This window comes from Kryptolebias marmoratus, linkage group LG2 (genome assembly GCF_001649575.2).
Source record: "Kryptolebias marmoratus isolate JLee-2015 linkage group LG2, ASM164957v2, whole genome shotgun sequence".
Classification (NCBI taxonomy): domain Eukaryota; kingdom Metazoa; phylum Chordata; class Actinopteri; order Cyprinodontiformes; family Rivulidae; genus Kryptolebias; species Kryptolebias marmoratus.
In genome coordinates, this window is record NC_051431.1 from 23,900,283 (window position 1) to 23,918,735 (window position 18,453).

An 18,453-nucleotide genomic window follows, 5' to 3' on the forward strand; every position below is an offset into this window, starting at 1 on the left:
ACCTGGGTTCAAAGCTTTCAAACAGCTAACAAATCTGTTTCATCCAACTCGATGGAACGGGCCGGTTTGGACTCAGACAGCCTCAGATGAGGCAATGAATCAAACAAGGAATCCAAAATCAGTTGAGAAATTTATTATACTCAGTATTTAATAAGGCAATGTACAAAAATTATTGGCACTGATACAGCAGGCGCAGCAAAGTTGGAAGTATTTTGTTAACTCAATTGTCTCAGTAAAAAAAAAAAGAATTTTTGGCACACCAGAAGTGCTCAATTAGGAAAGAATGCATTTAGCTAATTTTAAGTAAACAAATGGTATTTAAGAATCCAGAACTAACATTTTATAAATCAGAGGAACATAACATTAGTAATTCCTACATGTGTTACAAATCAGAGATGAATCTGGTCAGTTATGGGTGAATTGGGAGCTTTTTGCTTAACTTTTACTGTGAAAGAATAAATCACCTTTTGGTACGGTCAAATGTACGGATATTACTATTGTTATCACTGCATCTCAGGCACTTAGTTACTGCAGCTGGAAGACAAAGCATGGTGAGTTCACCAGTGCAAGCTTGTGTACGGGAACTTCTGGACTAAGGAGGATAGTAGTTTTGTAGGAAATCCCTTTATTCCAAAGTGGAACAAACCGGTTAGACATTTACAGGTTCTGAAAGGATGTATCGGATGCTTTGGGTAAAACTGGAGGCTAAAGAGGTTTCGCATATTTGTGGCTCGGGGGTTTTACAGAATCTGCCGGGGTCTTCCGTAGCTCATTCCCTCCTGACTGGCTCCCTTATTGGATCCCATCTGTAAGCCAATCACGTTTTTCCCCGCCTTTATCTGCTCGTCGCTGAAGTCCCGCTTGTTCTCCTGTGCTTTCCTGCAACATGACATTGGAAACGTCACACAAGTACAAAAACAACCCTCCAGTGTTTGCCTCTTTCCGACTGAGCCTGTCGGCCCAGTTGGTTTATTGGACTTACTTGAAGAACCAGTTGGGGTCTCCGTTGTATGTGCCTTCATCCTTTGTGACGGCCAAGCTGCCGAGGGCTGAGAGGGTCCTTTGCACCGCTGCCAGGTCCTTACCTGCACCAGGACATACAGTTTGGATGCAGTGATGGGTCATAATGCTTGTTTGTTAGCAGCCACTGAAAGCGCTCTGACCTTCCCAGAGGTCCACAGTCTGGAACATGTCGGTCTTGGTGACGCCATACTTCTCTGCAGCGTTGAGGAACTGCGAGATCTGCTCCATCTGCTTGAAGGCCATGGACGAGCTCTGGATCTTCTTTATGGGTTTGTCTCCAGCAAACAAACTGTTAATAAGTTCACTCAGGACCTGGCAAGACCAGATCAAAACCAAAGGATTAGAACTGAGGGCATAAAGATAAAAAAAAAAAAAGAATTTCTCATTTTCTCTGACAGGGTCGGCGCACTCACACATCCATCCTTCAGCCACGCCTGGAAGCCCAGTTTGCCGGCTTCCGGCCTCCCCACACCAGATCCACACTGACGGGTGATCCACTCCACTAGGGTCTGCTCCAGCTCGTGGTCGTACTTGCTGTCGATCTTATCCTGAACCTGCCGGCTCAGGCCGTAGGATGGACCCTTGTTAGCCATGCCGACACTCTGAGAGAGGAGAAAGGTGGGGATATAGATGAAAAAAGGAAAAAAAGAAGATCTGAAGCAGAATGTTAAATGAATCTGAGCTGCTGCCTACATGTGAAGTTTAGGTGTGATGGCTGGCATTTTTTTGTTCTTTCAGGGAATCTTGACACCGTCTGTTGTGGATTTGCAACAGTATTAACCTGCTTACCAAAGGTTAAACTGTTGCAAAAGAAAATAAAAGCCAACATTCCTTGAAGAAATGCGTATGGCCTGCTGCCTTTCATGCCCGGTTTAAACTGGAATCATCTCATCATGAGAAAGGGCAGAGTTAGGGCTATAGTTAAGTTACAGACATTTTTGTGTTTCCTGGGGTCACTTAGCTGTGACGGCCATCTTGGATTAGATCAAACCAGTTGTAGGTGTACATCCAATGGTTGCTTTCTAAGAGTTTTATTCAAAACCGTCCAAAGGACTGCCTCAAGACAGTGCAAGCAATAAAGAGCTTCTTTTTTTTTTCCTGCCGCATACTGTACACACACTCCCCCTGTGGTGTACATGTGTGAACAGCCTCATTAAAGGCATACTTACTTTTAAGCACACCTGCTCCCACTCCTTTCACACTGTATACATGTTGTGTGCGAACAGAGCAGCACAAACACTGACCGCATGCAGGTCAGAAGCGTGTATATGAATGCCCAGCGCTCAGTTTGAATCCCCTTTTTTTCCCCGACCAGTGGCACTCGCAGCTTCATGTCTCCAAATGCACTCCGTTCAGCCCCGTCAGAGCCTGCAGTAGGTCTGGGGTGGGGGGCCAAACGGTGTACAGAGGGAGCGCTACAGCAGTATCAGCCAGCGCAGTTTTCTCCTTTTCAACACACAAACATACGCAGTCTCTGCTAGCACATACAGTACACATTGCCAGTGATAATTTTTTAAATAAAAATACATATTCATCTGTATTGCCTTTGGGCCAACAGCCAAGTGCAAAATGCATATCAAAGTGCCGTCAGCACCATCCAACCTTTGTTGCCATCTTGATGTCAGGTCACGTCAACTTCCTGTTCCTGAGGAGGTTCAGAGTTAAGGTTAAGGTTAAACTTAGGAGTGGACTGGAGGAAGCTTGCTCCTGACACAGGAGGGGAAGTGTGCTGTCCTGGCAAGAACACCCTCCTGTTTATGAGCTGTGATAAACTTTCATTCTTACTGCTCGATAAACCTTTATTGTCTGAAAGGGACAGTCTAGTGAATTAAATATTAAATAGAAAGGTTATCAGTAGTGGTGACTCGCTGATCATGGCGTATGGAGCAAAAAGACACAAGTTTCCTCAAGGCTAAGCTAACGGCTATTTAAACCAGGGGCCATTTTATATCATTTATCAGGCTTATAAAAACAAGTCTCTTTCAAAAATGTCATACAGGTGTGAAAGGACACTACATTAGCTAATATTAAACCCCTACACTCCTGCATGACACCTTTTGTTTAGTTTGTCATTGTTTTTTCAACTGAACAGCGTCCGTGTTACGACCCAAATCTCAATAGTTCTTCCATTTTCTTCACGTGCTTGATGTGACTGCTCTTGTTTGATAGCTATCTGACAGAACATCACTTCAGAAATCACCAGACTATCCCTTTAAGTAAGACCATAGGGGATAGTCTAACAATCCTACCTATGAGGACAATCATCACGCCACAAAGGGATTATTTAGTCTGTATCCTCCTAAAGCATCAGCTGTAAGGGTAAATGTGTAATCTGCTTGACGAAGTTGAAGTTAATGTTTTATTTTAGGATGAAATATTTAAACAAATATGATGAAATATTGTTATGCCTGCTTTAAAGTGTCATACCTCTGCAATACAGCATTTGTTTACAACTGTGACTACGCCCCGGCACAGGTACCCAGATGAGTATCTCGGCCAATGTGTTGAAGTATTAAAGGCTAACTACGGCGATCCACTCTACAGTACCTTATTTTAAGCCTTAAAGTGATATTATATTTCAGTGGGTTTCTGTGGAGTGGGTATGAGTAGTCAGTATATTACCTGCAGTGGAGCGCAGTCAGTGTGATCTAATTTTGGAGAACCAGGGAGAAGATGTCATCGAGCTAATGTTTAGCCAGAAGAGGCCTCATTTAGGAGTGAATTTCCATCATGTAAAACAACTCAAACTCAGACATTTTATAGTTTGTTTGTTGTATGCTTTGGACTTTTACACCGGATCTTTTTTGCATCGGATAGTTACGCAAGCTAACACTTAACACAGTCCATTCTGCAACCCATCAAGCACCCAGAACGTGCTGCAAATTGACTGAGGACCACGTTCCAACACAGACAGACTTCAGTGAAAACAACTGATGCAGATGTGACACAATGTAAAAGTTTACAATAAAACATTCACTTGAACCAATATAAAAGTTTTGAGATTTAAATCTTTTCAGATGCAGATTTTGGTTCTTAAACAGACTTTCCTTGAGTAGTTGTTAGCTTGACTTCTACATAAAAAGCTATTTTTTTTCTTCAAACTGAGATCACTCTGACTGCTATTTACTGCAGGTAAAACACTGACTATTCAAAACTACTACAGCAGAGAATTAAGTGAATTATATTAAATAAATCCCCATTTGTTTGAGCTCCTGTTTGCTTGTTCCGTTTTTTTTTTGCCCCTTTTCAATACGAGAGAAACAATTTACCTGCTTCTATAGCAGAATGCTGTAATTCCATCCATTTTACACACTTTGCAGTTGAAATCTTTAGAAATATTTACCTTAATGCAGCTTTTCTTTTGTTTTAAATGAGATACAAGGGGTTAAGTAGAAACACAGCATGTCTGCATATGAGAGTAGGATTGCCAAAGACATTAATGGTTCCATCCCGCAGCGTGTTACCACCAACTGTCTTTAATACTTTTTGCCTTCCCTGTGGGGCTTTTCAGGACCACAAAAACTAAACACAGAGACTGGGCGGCACACTCACTTAAATGTTTCCATAATCTACTTCATCTACACGTCTCTCAGGCATACTCAAACCCTTATAACTCCTAGTGCTTTTACTGACGTTCAACGTTATATAACCATTATTACAGAATAATGCTGGTCTGGTATGTCCTCAACTTGCCTTTTTTTTCCACTGGCCTCTAGTTGTTAGCCTCATAAAGTACTCTGTGAACCGCAATTGCAAATAACATGTAATAAACTCTTTGCAGGGGGAAAAAAAAAAGTTATGTTCTCTGTCCTGCATGCTCGAGGCCAAGAAGAGAAGAAAATAGAAAAGAAAAAATTGCGCACACAAAGTTTACGTAATATTTTTGAAGGTTAAGTGAGCTTATTAGAGCTCAGTCCTTTTTTCTTTACTGGTATTTCTAAGCATCCAGGGACCTGTTGTTATGCTTGGCACCCAGCTCAGGACCAAATGGGTCGGGATTGTCTGCTAAACAAGCTTCTGAGCTGTCTGGCTGCTTTTTTACGACATACTTAATGTACTACTTTCTTATTTCTTTTAAAATAACTTATAACAAAACATATATATGTCCGCAGCTTTATCTGCAGGTACAGCCTCAGGTACCAGTTATACAAGCACTATTTGAGTTAGTTAAAAATTGGTGAAGAAACTGAGCAGTAACATATTGTGACTACAAAAGGAAACATGGCTGTTACTTTATTTTTGGGGGTTTAGCCCTGCAGCAGATATTATTACTCCCACTGCTGCTACATGTTCTGAATCTCATGCTCCTGTGAGCACTATTTGTGACAAGAACATTTCTCATGAAAAGTCAGAGGGGTGCCAACGCAGCTACTGTCTAGAATTTCAACATCAGCTCTGTAATCTAGGCTCAGAAAAATACCTACATTTTGATATATGAACTGCATAATACGTGTAAAAACAACAACAACAAAAAGGTTTAAGTGGCTGCCAGTGGCTCATTGTGGTCACCATGGTAACCTATTATTTGTGTCTCTCATTCACTGATTGCAATTTTTTTTTTATAAATCTTTTTATTGAGCACTAATATATAACAGATACATGAGAAAGAAGTATCATTGGAATACTGCTCATATATATTTTTTTTCCATTTATATAAATCGAACACACACTCAACCCCCTTCCCATGACCCATCCCACAAACCATCAACATCAGGGACACTCAAACGAAGAAACAGAGAAGTCATTAAACCTTGCACTACTATTAAAGCCACACACTATACAAAATATTTTACATAACCAACCTCAGTTAGGAAAAAGAATAAAATAAAATAGTAAGTAAAAAAAAAATAAATAAATAAAAAATAGGTAAGTAGGAACCCTGCTTGATAAGATTAAGGAGGCATGACTTTGAGTTCGTCTAGGTACGCCAGCACCGGGTTCCAGATAGAAAAGAATTTATCCCTAGATCCTCTTAGTGTATGTCTAATCTTTTCTAGTTGCATAAACTGCATCAAATCACCTAGCCAAAGAACAACTTTAGGTGGCTCTTTGGATTTCCAATGTAATAATATCCTTCTGCGTGCAAGCAACGTAGTGAACGCAATGATGTGTGTGTGACTTTTCTTAATTGTGAGGTAATTCCTATCACATACACCAAATATAGCCATTGCAGCATTGGGTTGTAGATTAACACTTAACAACTCTGACAGTGTTTTAAAGATCATCACCCAATAGGTATGGAGGGATGGGCATGTCCAAAACATATGGGTTAGATTTGCTGGTGTATTACGGCACCTGTCACAGCCTGCATCTATGTTGGGGAAAATTTTTGCCAATCTTGCTTTAGAATAATGACTGCGATGTAGAACCTTAAATTGTATTATGTTAAGTTTTGCACAAAAAGTACTATTGTTTACTCTTTGTAAAGCATTGTTCCAGCAATTCTCCTCCAACTCCTCCCCCAACTCAATTTCCCATTCAGCCCTAATCCTAGTAAGTGATACAGTTACTGATTGCAATTTTAAAACAGGCAGACTGAAACACACTAAAAAGCAAGCCTCAAACTAATAGCTGCTGTCTGAAAACTGTAAGTCGTATCTTAAATAGTTTTAAACTGTGAGCAATGGTGATTCTCACTCGTGAGTTTTTTAAATGTTTCTACAGTCTTTTAAGTAGGAAATATGACAAGTTAAAAAGACCCATTATTTCCAGTTTTGGAGAGAACATTTTCAGCAAAGTATAATTAAAGCCAATGGAAGCTTGGGTATGCACCTTCTGCACTTTAGTGGGGATTTGACAAAAAACTGAGCATTTTGTAACAATGAAAGACAACAAAAAGGCCTATGTTTCGATGTATTAAATGTGTACTGAAAAAAGTGGGAGTAAAATAAGTTTGTTTGCAATCATTTTGGACAGTTTAGACAGCTGAAAAAGTAGAGTGAGTGACATCATCAGTAGAACATTTTGTGGAAAAACAAACAAACTTAAACTGTGTTTGTGTAAGAACCCTAAAAGAAAGCAAAATGCCAGTTCAGACAGATAAAGTCCAACTTGTTGCGACCTGTTCAAACTTTGAATGATGTTTCTGCGGAAAAGTTCATCTGAGTTATGGAGTTCCAAACAGGACTGGATTTTCTCAGATGTTATATCGAAATCCTACTTTGCCTAAAGAGATTACAGCAGTTTTTTACAAAAATTGTTTCTGTTGTGTGACACATTGCTACCAAAAGTCATGGCACACTTTTCTCGATCATATTGCATGTTTTGATGTATAGTTTGCAGGGTTTTTTTTCAAAGCTGCTGTTTGTGAAAATGAACCAAAATTGTGCCTGAAATGAAACAGACTAGCATTAAGAGTGCTTCTGTGCCTAAAAATGACAGCAGAGATACTCATTATGTTTGTTCTAAACTGATCTCATCAATTCTTTTGTTTTGAAAGAAGTAACAATGACACATGATCTAACTAAAGGGAAAGATTTATGGTAAACAGTCATTAAAGTTGAAAAAATAAGAAAAAAGCCTGATCTGAAATGTCTCAAAGAGCCTATTACCACAAATGTGACTTCATCAACTCTGTCCCTACACAATCGGTTATCTGTCGTTGTGTTTTTCCTGCTCTGTTTCTCCATTGCCATGGTAAACGTGGCCACTGCCAGAGCAGGAAACCAGCGTGAGGGCTGTGGTTCCTGCGGCGGCCTGGCAGGACGTGGAGTCACGCAGCTCCTGCAGTTAAACCACCAAATAAGGGTCTGGTATGAACAAACTGCGTGGCGTAAATAACAGCCTGTAATATCTGACCGCTCGGTATGGGGTTTGTTTAAGATTTAAACATGGACCGGACTGGTGGTCTCAGCTGGAACATCTGGCTGAGGGATGCTGCCCCTGCTGGATGATGAACTGCCTCTGTCAGAGCTGAACAGAGAACCGACGCTTCTCCCTGACTCTCTTCCGCGAGGGCAGAAAGCACGTTCTCAACTCCCCTGACAGAGGTTCCTTCTGGGTTCTGATTCATCTCAAGCTGTGTAAGTGCTGCCTGTCAGATCTGACATGTTACATCTGAGGCTGAAGGGACCGTCCGACTCGACTGCGGGGCCAAAATGGGATAACTCTTAAGGCATCTCAATGAGCGCGTGCCCCTGCTTTGTTTATTTGCTGCCAGGAGATCGGCAGAAACGATAGCGCTATCCTGCTGTTCGGAAACTAATCTGCCCCACAGACAATTCCCCATCTGTGGCTGCTGGCCTGCTTTTACTGGAAGCAGCGGGTCTTTAATGATTTGCTGCTTATCTTGAGTCCAACTATTCCAGAAAGCCATTTGACTGGGGGAAGCGGCTTCCACCCAAAGCAGGAACTTGTGCGTTTAAATGCCTGTGCCAGCCATACGGTTTTTGTTTCCATTTTCCTTCTGTACTTTCACAGGAAGTACTTACACCGGTTCGTGCAGGTTTACATGCAGACCCATGTATGGCTGGGGGATCATTTGCCTGTGCCAATAAAACTTCGTAGATATTCCACAGGCACAGATCTGCAGCACTGTGCGGCTCTCGTCTCTGCTTCTCGCCTCTGCTTTGCATGGAAAATGATCATGGTATCCATTAAATAACTGTAGAAGGCTAACATCTAAAGAAGGGCATGTGTAAAAAAAGTGACAAAACAGATAAGCTGTACTAAAAAGAACTTGTCCACTAATTTTTAAGTAAATTTACTGTGTAAAAGGAACTTCTGATGCCATGTTCAGACCTTTTCCCCACTTCAGAAATCGTTAAACTCATCATACCTCTTACCTCCCTGCACTGACGTTCAGCTACTCTCATCATATAGCCACGAAAAGACTAAATGCAATATTTTTGTGTAAGAAAGTTAGGAAATCTGTCTCAACGAAAGTGACGTCATCTTCATCCGGATCATCCTTTTGCTTCACCCCCTGCCCCCAGACCCAGTTAAAATTGGAAATGACAACAGGAGAGACGGTGTACTCACTGTGGAAAGGAATATGTGCTCTCGCTGCTGGCCTCTGGTGTGGTGTGTGTGGGACGAGAGTGGATGCTTGGCTTAGAGTTTGTATATGCTTTTCACAGGGACCTCCCTCCCTGCCTAAGAAAAATGCCAGCTTAAAAAAAGGAGGAGAAAGGAAGGATGACTTCACTGCAGAGAGGCAGAAGGAGGAGAAAGAGGAAGCAGACAGGGGAAGGGGGGGAGAAAAAAAAGGAAACTTCATCCTTATAAGGCCGTGGCCTTTCGGCAGCTCCCTCTCCCTGCCTGCTGCGGCTCCTCTCCTCACATCAGGTTCAAACGCCCTGCCTTATTTGGGTCGAGTTTTTTCCATGTGGAGGAGCGAGACAGCAGCCAGGCGGCGTTGGTTTGGTCGGAGAAGGGAATTCTCCAAATACCTCCAACCTCATCACTCATGGCTCAGAAAGGCTCAGAAAGACGGGGTTGGGTTGATTGGGTGACTGTAACAGTTATTGCTAAATTTTTAAGCAAAAATGTTGTGCAGTGGAAGGTGCTCTGAGTGTCAGTCCGTGGTGGAAAGATTGCGGAGAACCCAATACGCAGACTTATCGTAAAATAAAAACTGAATCTTTAATAAACAAAACAATAAAAACAAAAGGCTGACGTGGCAGCAAGAACAAACAAACGCATGGGCAAAAACGTGGCAAGGAAAAAGATCAGAAAGATAAGAACTGCATAACAGAAAGAGTAAGTGAAGAAGGTGACCAGGTTTTAAAGACGGGTAATCAGAGGAAGTGAGCACAGGGGAGTAATGGAAAACTTGGCACAGGTGTAGATGGGCGTGGCATGCAAACAAGTGATAACCTGAGGAGAAGTGAACAATGACAGGTGAAACAAAACAGAACTAAGACCAAACCAAACAAAAGAAAACATATAAACAAAGCACCAAGACTCAAAGCCAAAACAAAAACACTTTAATTCATGACAGACTCCCCTCCCCCAAGGGACGGCTCCTGAAGTCTCCAAAGCAAAAATGAAAAGATACCTGACTTGGGAGGGTGGATGGTGAAACCAAAGGACGGACGGCAAGAAAAAACAAAACAGACCAATAAACTAAAAACCGACAGGGCAAAAGACCTGGGAAAACACAACAATCAAAAACAAAGAAATCAAAGTTCAGGAGGACAGCTAGGGCACCGTCCTCGCAAGAGCCAGAGTTTTGGCGGATGGCCCGGGGAACCGTCCACAGCAGAGCAAAAATTCAGGTGGACGGCCCAGGTAGCGTCCAAGAAAGGCGAGATGGAGGCATCCTCCGGGACCCACTGGGGGACAGGTGAGAGAGAGGTGTCGTCCGGGACCCTCTCGAAGACTGGGGAGAGGCTGAAAGTGACTTGGGTGATCCGGCAGGCTTGGGCAACCTAGTGGACTTGGCTGGTTTGGGTGACTGGGTGGACTTGGCAGGCATGGATGACAGTCACGGAGGGTTCTGAGGGTGAAGATGGCTGTGGATTTATGGGTGCATTGATAAATAGTCCTTTTAAGTGAGAGATTTCTGAATTAAAATTTCAAAAAAAAAATGTCTAAGAGCTTGGCTGGGGAAATCTCTGAGGTCTTTATGTGGGCGGAGAATAATGAGGGATCCAATACTGGAGAGGAGCCTTGGGACCGGGTCCTGGTGCATACGAAACTGGTGGAGTCCTGGTGTCTGGAGTGGATGGTGGATTTGCTGCGGCCGATGGTGGTGTGGGGGCCGCCGCAACCGAAGAAGGCTTAAAGACTGCCGCGGCCGGTGTCCTCCTTCTCCGACGGTGGCCATGAGTCGCTGGGTTCTGGTTTGGCTGGTTCATTATGTCAGGACGGGCGGAGAGAGTGGCGAACCCAATGCGCAGACTCATAATAGCAAAAAAAATTTTTTTTTTAAACAAAAGAACAAGAAAACAAAAAACTAACCATAACACAAATCCAAAGAGAAACAAAAAAGCGAGGCGAGCCGATCCGAGGCATGGGAAAGGAAACCAGACAACAAGAGAAGAGAGACAATGAACCAGCGAGAAAGTGGAGAAAGTGACCAGGGTTTAAAGCTGAGGGTAATTAGTGAAAGTGGGCACAGGTGAGTGATTACAATTAGGAACAGGTGAAGATGGGCGTGGTAGGAAAAGAGGAGAAGTGAATGATAAAAAAAAAAAAAAAAACAAAAGGATCAAAACAGAACTAAGACTAAACAAAACAAAACAAAACATAACCCNTTTTTAAACAAAAGAACAAGAAAACAAAAAACTAACCATAACACAAATCCAAAGAGAAACAAAAAAGCGAGGCGAGCCGATCCGAGGCATGGGAATGATAAAAAAAAAAAAAAAAACACAAGGATCAAAACAGAACTAAGACTAAACAAAACAAAACAAAACATAACCCCTGAAAACAGAAAAACAAAGCACCCAGATTCAAAGCCAAAACAAAAACACTTGAATTCAGGACACTGAGTATGTGTTGAGGATGACTCTCAGCTACTACCGCATCAGATTTTAGCTCAATATCTTTCAAACTGACTGTGTTATAGCCATTTTAATATAAACTAATGCTGACTGGCTGTGGAAGCCATCTTGAGTTTGACTGACTCTAAAGGTTAATCAGTTGCAGGGTCCCATTAAAATTGGTCCGGTGGTTCATGAGATATTTTGCTAACAGACAAACAGGGTTGATGTCATTTGTTAAAACAAACATTTTAGGCAAAAATCTTTTGCGATTCATAGCATTCTGAGTATTTAAAAGGGACTTCTTTCAGCTACTACAACTCCAAATCTTAGGTCAATATCTGTAAGATTGGATGAGTTGTAGCCATTTTTGTGATTTGTAAGGTCAGTTGGCTGTGGTGGCCATCTTGAATTGTGTTTACACTAGAAGTTAATCAGTTGTAAATATGCATCCAATGATTGATTTCTGAAAGTTTCATTTAAATCCACCCATTGGTTCATGAGATATTTTGCTAACAAAGTTGACTTCAGCGGTTAACGGCAAAGTTTTAAAAGCAAATGTTGCTCGATCAGTTCGCCCTTAGGTATGAGTTGAGGGTAACTCTTACTTTGAGCTCGGTATCTGCAAAACCGGCTGAGTCGTGGTCATTTTTGTGTTCGCTAAGGCCACTTAGCTGTGGCGGCCATCTTGAATTGGGGTGACTCCAAAAACCGAATCAGCTATAGATCTAATAATTGTAGAAATGGTGTACAAAAGAGTGCTCTCTGAGAATTCCATTCAAATCCATCATGAGATATTTTGCTGACAGTACAGATGAACACACACATACAGAGACAAGGTAAATAGATGTGGGGAAGAGACCTAACATGTTGGGAATAACCTGTCCTGCAGCAGAGACAGAATGATGAGGAGAGGGATGAACTGCAGTAGTAGTCATCGTCACTTAGTCAGACAATTCCATGTAAGTCCAGAGCACTATCGCTGTTTGCAATCTGTGTGTGCGTGTGTGTGTGCGTGCCCTGCCACCACCACTCATGACATTTCCATCCCTTTTTTTTTTCTTTATTCCATTACGAATGCCTTTAGGCACGACACTCCTGCTTTACCCAGTGCGCGACATTAACTGTGCGCTTGCCACAAGTTTGAAGCAGCTCAGATCAGACTCTTCCAACATCAACTTTGTTATTATCTAAGCAGACAAAATGCCAGGTTGTGTAAAGTCCAACTTTGAATGATGAGTTTTCTGTGACATTTGTCCGATCCATAGAGCTCCAAACAGGGTGGGTTTTTTCAAAGGCCCTTTTTACTGTCTATGTGGAAATCTATTGCAGATTTTTGTGAATTTTATCTACACTGTATGACATGCCGCCATAAAAGGTACTATCACATTATTCTCAACCAAGTTGTATGTTTTAATGTATAATTTGTGTGTGTTCTTTTAAAGCTGCAGGCTGTGAAAACCAAAATTGTGTCAAAAACTGAAGGGGTGCTTCAATGCTTTTAAGCACTTCTGTTAGTAAAAGGAACCATCAAAACAATTAACTCCATTTCATCTGAACTGTTTGTAAAGTGCAGGTTTTAATGGCTGCAGCACTGTCATCTGATCTTTCCCCTCATCAGCTGTGGCGAGACTAGAGCCAGATGTTGCCGCGCATGTTCTTTCGCACGTTACTGGGCGTGCATTTGCGCCATGGATTTGTCCTTTTGATGCAGCCGCCAGGATGAGGGTGGTGGAAGGTTCAAACGAGGAGAAATCCGCCTGCGACAATCAAGCCGCTTTTGAAACTTTGAACTTTTTTTGGGATCTGGAGGAGCCCCTGAAAACAAACCACGTGCAAGCTTTTTACAGCACACATACACACCTTCTCACAGAAAGGCTTCTCATTTTAAACTCTATCTTTTAAAAAGAAGTATGTAGCCCAATTTTTTTGTGATCAAACTCTAAATAGATGGATGGGTGTCAGTTTTCCAGTTTTCCCCTTGTTTCCTTTTTTGTGTTTTAGAATATTTTTCAGGGATGTTTGTCTTTGTTAGTCAGTATTTTGTGGTACATCATATTTTTCCAGGTCCAGCTCCTAATCGCCCTGTTTTCCCATCAGCCGTCTTTGTGTTTCCGCTCCTCACACCTGTAGTCAATCTGCCCATCGGCACACCTGCCTTCTATTCAGTAATCACCCTTGCTAGTATTTATACAAACATGTCAGGTCCTGCTGTTTACTCCGAGGTTTCTTGCTCGTTGTTGTTATATCTCTGATTTGTTTTGAATTGCTCTCGCGTTTGATGTTTTGTGTTTCTAGTTTATTTAAGTTTTATTGTCTAAGTTAAACACTTGTTAACAGGAACTGCATACAAGTAAACATTTCAGTTTCCATTTATTTGGCAAGCTGCGTTAAATCAGGGAGCCCACCCACCCACTTTCAGTCCCGGCCCACCTGGAAACTCATTTCCGCCACCCGAATCTCCGGCTAATCAGTGTAAGGGTACACAATGTATCCAGTGAATATGTTGTAGTCCAGATGTGTGCAGAGTTTTTGACCAGACGACAGCTCCAGGTAGACCTGATCGCCTTGCTGCAGTTCCAGCGCCACGACCTGCCAACGCCGAAGCACGGTATCACATTTCATAGGGTTCTGTCAAAGAGCAAACGCTGTTTTTCTGTCACTATCGCCTGCGCGTCCAACCTGAGTGGCGCTGTCTTCCGCGTCCTCTCGGTTATTCTCCCACACGCTGACCCCCTTCTCCCCATTTTTCATTAGTTGGACCTACACATAACAAAAAAAGAATTCATACTTAAGATGCAAATGCCATTTAGATGCTGGTGTTCAGGGTCAAATGTGGTCAAATCTGAGTTTACCTTATGGTAGAGGTGCCCGTCCACGTCCACAGATGAATATACGGTGTAGGAAAACACATAAATCCCAGGAAATAAGGCTGTGAAGACACCTACAGAGAGAGAGGTGAAGGGAAAGCGATGTGTCTCACAATTCATGATAACTAAATCTTTCATAAATCATTGCTTCTGCCCTACCCATTGACGGCTTGTACCCGCCGCCGGTGTTGAGCGTCACATTGGAGAAGGGGATGGGCACATTAATACTGAAAGGACCAAAACAACGCAGCGTAGATCCAGGAACGGGAATAGCCAGATCTGGATTCATGGAGGCCTTGAAGGCAACCTTGAAGCCATCTGAGAGTAAAAACAAAAAAGATTTATTCATTCTTTGTATGACCACACTAACACGTCCACATTCAGTGCTTGATTTCCTGAGACATTTGTTTACCCGTTAGACCTTTTGCTCTGTTCTTCAACGTCACCATGTTGCTCCACAGAACCTTTATCCTCAGGAAGCTCTCTTCTTCTAGCTGGTACATGTCATCGGCTGCGCAGCAGCAGCTACGCACACGACTGAAGGTGCAGTTGCAGTCCCACTTGTCACAGGTCAGCGCTCCCTGCCACATGACTGCAACAAGACAGAGGACTGACGATCAGAGAAAACAGACGGGATCTGTTTGAATTTGCTCTACAGATACAACTCCTTGTGTTTTGGTTTAAAAACATTCACAAAAGATGTACAGCTGGTAAGACAATATGCCAGCATGCAGTTTTTATTGTTTTCATGTGTTGTGTGGATGAGTGGGAGATGAATGAAATTCAATCTGACAGCTTGCGTGGCTCACCTGCAGCTGTTTTCACTGTTTCAACAGAGGTCTGGGCCTCTACACAACCACAGGGAAACAGCACCACTGACAGGAGCAAAAGTGGTCTCACACCCATCTAAAAAAGTAAAAATAAAATAGAGGCAAGTTTAATTTCAGAGGTTTTAAATCATCACAGAATCACCTGCTTAGAAACTCAGCATGTGTTTATCTAACTGTCGTTCAGCCTAACAGGTAAAAGATCCAATATCTGCCTGGACAAAAACAGCTAAAAGACGAGCCAGTGATGCATTTAGAAGGTTCAAATAACCACAGTGGGGTGGATAATAATGGTGGATATGTAAGCAAGCTTGTGTGCTTATGTTTTAGCTTTAACTACTTTAATCAGAAATACTTTATTAATAATAATCACCAGAGGGAAACACAAATTTTTGAAGAAGCCCCTGATAAATATATATATATAATATAGCATATCAGACAGACAGACAGATAGATAGATTTGCAGTTAGTTAGTTACTTGCAGTTAATTAGTGCAGTTTTAAAATAGTGCACTAAATATTAAAGACAATAAAATGTATTGCTATGATTAAGCTTTTTATTAATTCAATGCAACCACACCAGTTAATACAGTTTTTGTAGTTAGTTACGACTATAAATGTCCACTTTTTAAATGTTTGGCTCCTAGTTTATTTCTTGTACCATATTTAAAGTTAACGTATTGTTTTGTGTTACTGTTTCTAGACACAGTTCCAAGTTATCTGATTGTAACCCTAACCTTGTTTTTATAATCAGCATTTTATTCTTTTTTGTTTTTTTCCATATATCTATATCAATATATTTTTTTTTTAATTTAGCCTGCTACTTTTAATTTGACTCCTGCTTTTCTTCTTTCTTTTCTTCACAGTTATTTTAGGACTGCTGCTGTGGCAAAACCATTTCCCTCCAGGGATCACCAAAGTATCAATCTATATTTCCAACTTGTTACACTACTGACATTGTTTAGAGTAAGTTAAAATTGTTTTAGTATAAATGTATGAAACTTACAATTTTTTGTTCTTCCCTTTTCTCGTTCAGAAACTCGTGGAACTGAGAGCATAAAACAGCCTCCGACTGATGGACTTCAGGTGATCCTCTCCGCAAGAAGGTGAGTGACAGTAGCTCCTCCAACTCTCCTGAATCCAAACACACACACACACACACACACACACACACACACACACACACACACACACACACACACCATACAGTTTCTTTGGTATGAAGGAACATCAGGAGATCTTATGACACCTTTCATCATCCTGTTGTTTGGACCATAATACTCTTCTATCAGGACAGGAGTCTCTGGCTGCCAAACCTCCTGAGGATGCCACGGTCTGTGGTCAAGAAAACAAAAAGAAGAACGCTTAAGAAAGGTTTTTCTGTCCATCCATAAAGTCTCAAATCAGGGAGCAACAATATGCTATCACCTGGTTATCATGCAGAGGTGGAGTTAGGTGTATATTTCTCCCCAGGTATTCTTGGGAACCCAGATATGTTGACTGTATTTTATTGTGAATTAGGATATGCGATACTTACCAGGTGATGGTCATAAAGCCATTTCCAAACATGGCCAGGTGTTCTTATATCTATTATAAATGACCTATATCTTAAATACATAGATATGCAGTTATCTGTATATAGACATTTGTTGCACTTGTGTGATTATCATCCTTTTAAGTAGTGATTGTATTTTTGTCTGTTGCTGGAACATCCATCCATCCATCCATCCGTCCGTCCGTCCGTCCGTCCGTCCGTCCGTCCGTCCATCCATCCATCCATCCATCCATCCATCCATCCATCCATTTATTTATTTAGTTTTTAGTGATAAATGACTAGAAACCTAAATCTGATGGTTTGTTGGTTTTTGTTGTCGTTGTTTTTGAAGTACTGCTATTTTCAAAGACCTATGTCTTTGTGCTCCTATAAACGCAGAAGAAAACCTGATTATTATTACACTGGAGCAGTTTGATACAGCTTTTACTCCTTCATAGCTGATAAACGTGGAGCTGAGTTGAAACCACAGCAGAGAAATGATGGACAGAGACGTCCTGTGAATTAGTCAACAGTTGCGTGTTTTTTGCACATTCTTATCTGACCTGAACAGTTATTAATCAATCTTTGCTTTTCTCACAGATTTGAACAACTATTGGTCATTCTAATGTTCCTCTAAGAGCTGACTCAGGTGGAGCCTTTAAACAGCACAACTCTGTCATGTTTGAGTTGAATTGAACAAAATAACCCCTGAAAGGAAATTGTGTCATAGTGTGTGTTTTGTAATAGTAATCTAAAACACTGAAATTACTTTAGCTATTATTATATTGAACACTTATTATAGGATTAGGTCAGTACTTTTTGTTTCTGTAGTTATTTTAGAAAACATGATGTTTTGCTGCAGCTGCTTTTAAACTTCACCTCTCTCTCTGTAGGTGCCCCTCTTGGGGCCATGCTTTGTCTATGTTTTGTTAGTGGTCAGTGTGAGTGCAGTCCCTCATCAGCTGACCTGAATCTTGTCATCCTGTCTCATGTTCATCTCATCTTAGGCCAGGTTGTATCAGATATATTGTAATAACTCACAAAACAGGTTGCTGTAAAACTGATGTGACATTAAGCTTTTTGTTTAGCGGCCTTTAAACCACAGCAAACCAGACTGTTGAACTGTTAGACTTTGTTTTAGCTGAGATGGTTTGTGATGAAGTTAAAAATCAGTGTAAGAAAAACAACCAAAAAGCAGTTTTGAGATAAAACATTTTCATGTTTTCTTTCTTCTTTTTTTGTCAAATAACCCAAAAGGTATTTGGGTAAAATGGATAATAACACATTAAAAGGTTTTTCTGTAAAAATATATAAATAAATTAATGAATGACATTAAATCTTTCTCTGCTTTTATTACAATTAGTTGAAAAAAAACCCCTCATGGTTCACAGCATGGTACAAATGTACTACAAGAAAGACATGTTTGATTCTGTACAAAAACCATTCAGCTTTATTCATTTCTTACACATGGGCAGTTCCACTTCAAGCTCAGGTCCTCCACCGAGAGCAGCTCCTTCTTGATCGCCCACCACAAAAGAAAAAGGTGGAGCAATAATGGTTTTGCTCATGTCTATGTGTGTGTTTGTTTGTACCCTTAGCAAAATATCTTATAAATAACTGGAAAAATGTTTATCAAACTTTTTAGAAAGTAATGACTGGATGAACCTCTACAACCGATTAACTTTTGAAGTCAGTTTGATTCAAGATGGCCACCACAGCTAAGTATTTTTAGCAAATACAAAAATGGCTATAACTCAGTCTAACTATAACTCA

General features: G+C 41.2%; 2 protein-coding genes across 3 annotated transcripts; both read right to left on the bottom strand.

The window, feature by feature from the left end:
• Positions 1 to 117: 117 nt before the first annotated feature.
• Positions 118 to 9,151, bottom strand: tagln (transgelin). 2 transcript variants are annotated; one of them, XM_017430657.3, is made up of 6 exons: positions 9,004 to 9,120; positions 2,626 to 2,668; positions 1,437 to 1,625; positions 1,164 to 1,335; positions 983 to 1,085; positions 118 to 879 (listed from the first exon to the last, which is right to left on the bottom strand). In XM_017430657.3, exons 2-6 carry the CDS (start codon positions 2,635 to 2,637, stop codon positions 741 to 743), a joined length of 615 nt encoding a protein of 204 aa, XP_017286146.1. In that variant the 5' UTR covers positions 2,638 to 2,668; positions 9,004 to 9,120; the 3' UTR covers positions 118 to 740. The 2 variants fall into 2 exon arrangements, with proteins under 2 accessions (XP_017286146.1, XP_017286148.1); XM_017430659.3 differs by lacking the exon at positions 2,626 to 2,668 and having other exon boundaries at positions 9,004 to 9,151.
• A 3,336-nt stretch (positions 9,152 to 12,487) lies between these two features.
• On the bottom strand, positions 12,488 to 16,305 carry cbln18 (cerebellin 18). The gene is made up of 7 exons (XM_025009209.2): positions 16,153 to 16,305; positions 15,130 to 15,226; positions 14,733 to 14,912; positions 14,480 to 14,638; positions 14,306 to 14,394; positions 14,133 to 14,213; positions 12,488 to 14,042 (listed from the first exon to the last, which is right to left on the bottom strand). The coding sequence occupies exons 2-7, from the start codon at positions 15,224 to 15,226 to the stop codon at positions 13,917 to 13,919; spliced, it is 732 nt and encodes a 243-aa protein (XP_024864977.1). The 5' UTR covers positions 16,153 to 16,305; the 3' UTR covers positions 12,488 to 13,916.
• Positions 16,306 to 18,453: the final 2,148 nt, after the last annotated feature.

Coding starts and splice junctions, on each gene's coding strand:
- tagln (XM_017430657.3), bottom strand. Junction 1,086..1,163: donor GACTGTGGACCTCTGGGAAG/GTCAGAGCGCTT, acceptor GTCCTGGTGCAG/GTAAGGACCTGGCAGCGGTG. Junction 880..982: donor GACCCCAACTGGTTCTTCAA/GTAAGTCCAATA, acceptor GTCATGTTGCAG/GAAAGCACAGGAGAACAAGC.
- cbln18 (XM_025009209.2), bottom strand. CDS start 15,226: ATGGGTGTGAGACCACTTTTGCTCCTGTCAGTGGTGCTGTTTCCCTGT. Junction 14,395..14,479: donor CGGGTACAAGCCGTCAATGG/GTAGGGCAGAAG, acceptor CTCTCTCTGTAG/GTGTCTTCACAGCCTTATTT. Junction 14,214..14,305: donor ACGGGCACCTCTACCATAAG/GTAAACTCAGAT, acceptor TGTTATGTGTAG/GTCCAACTAATGAAAAATGG.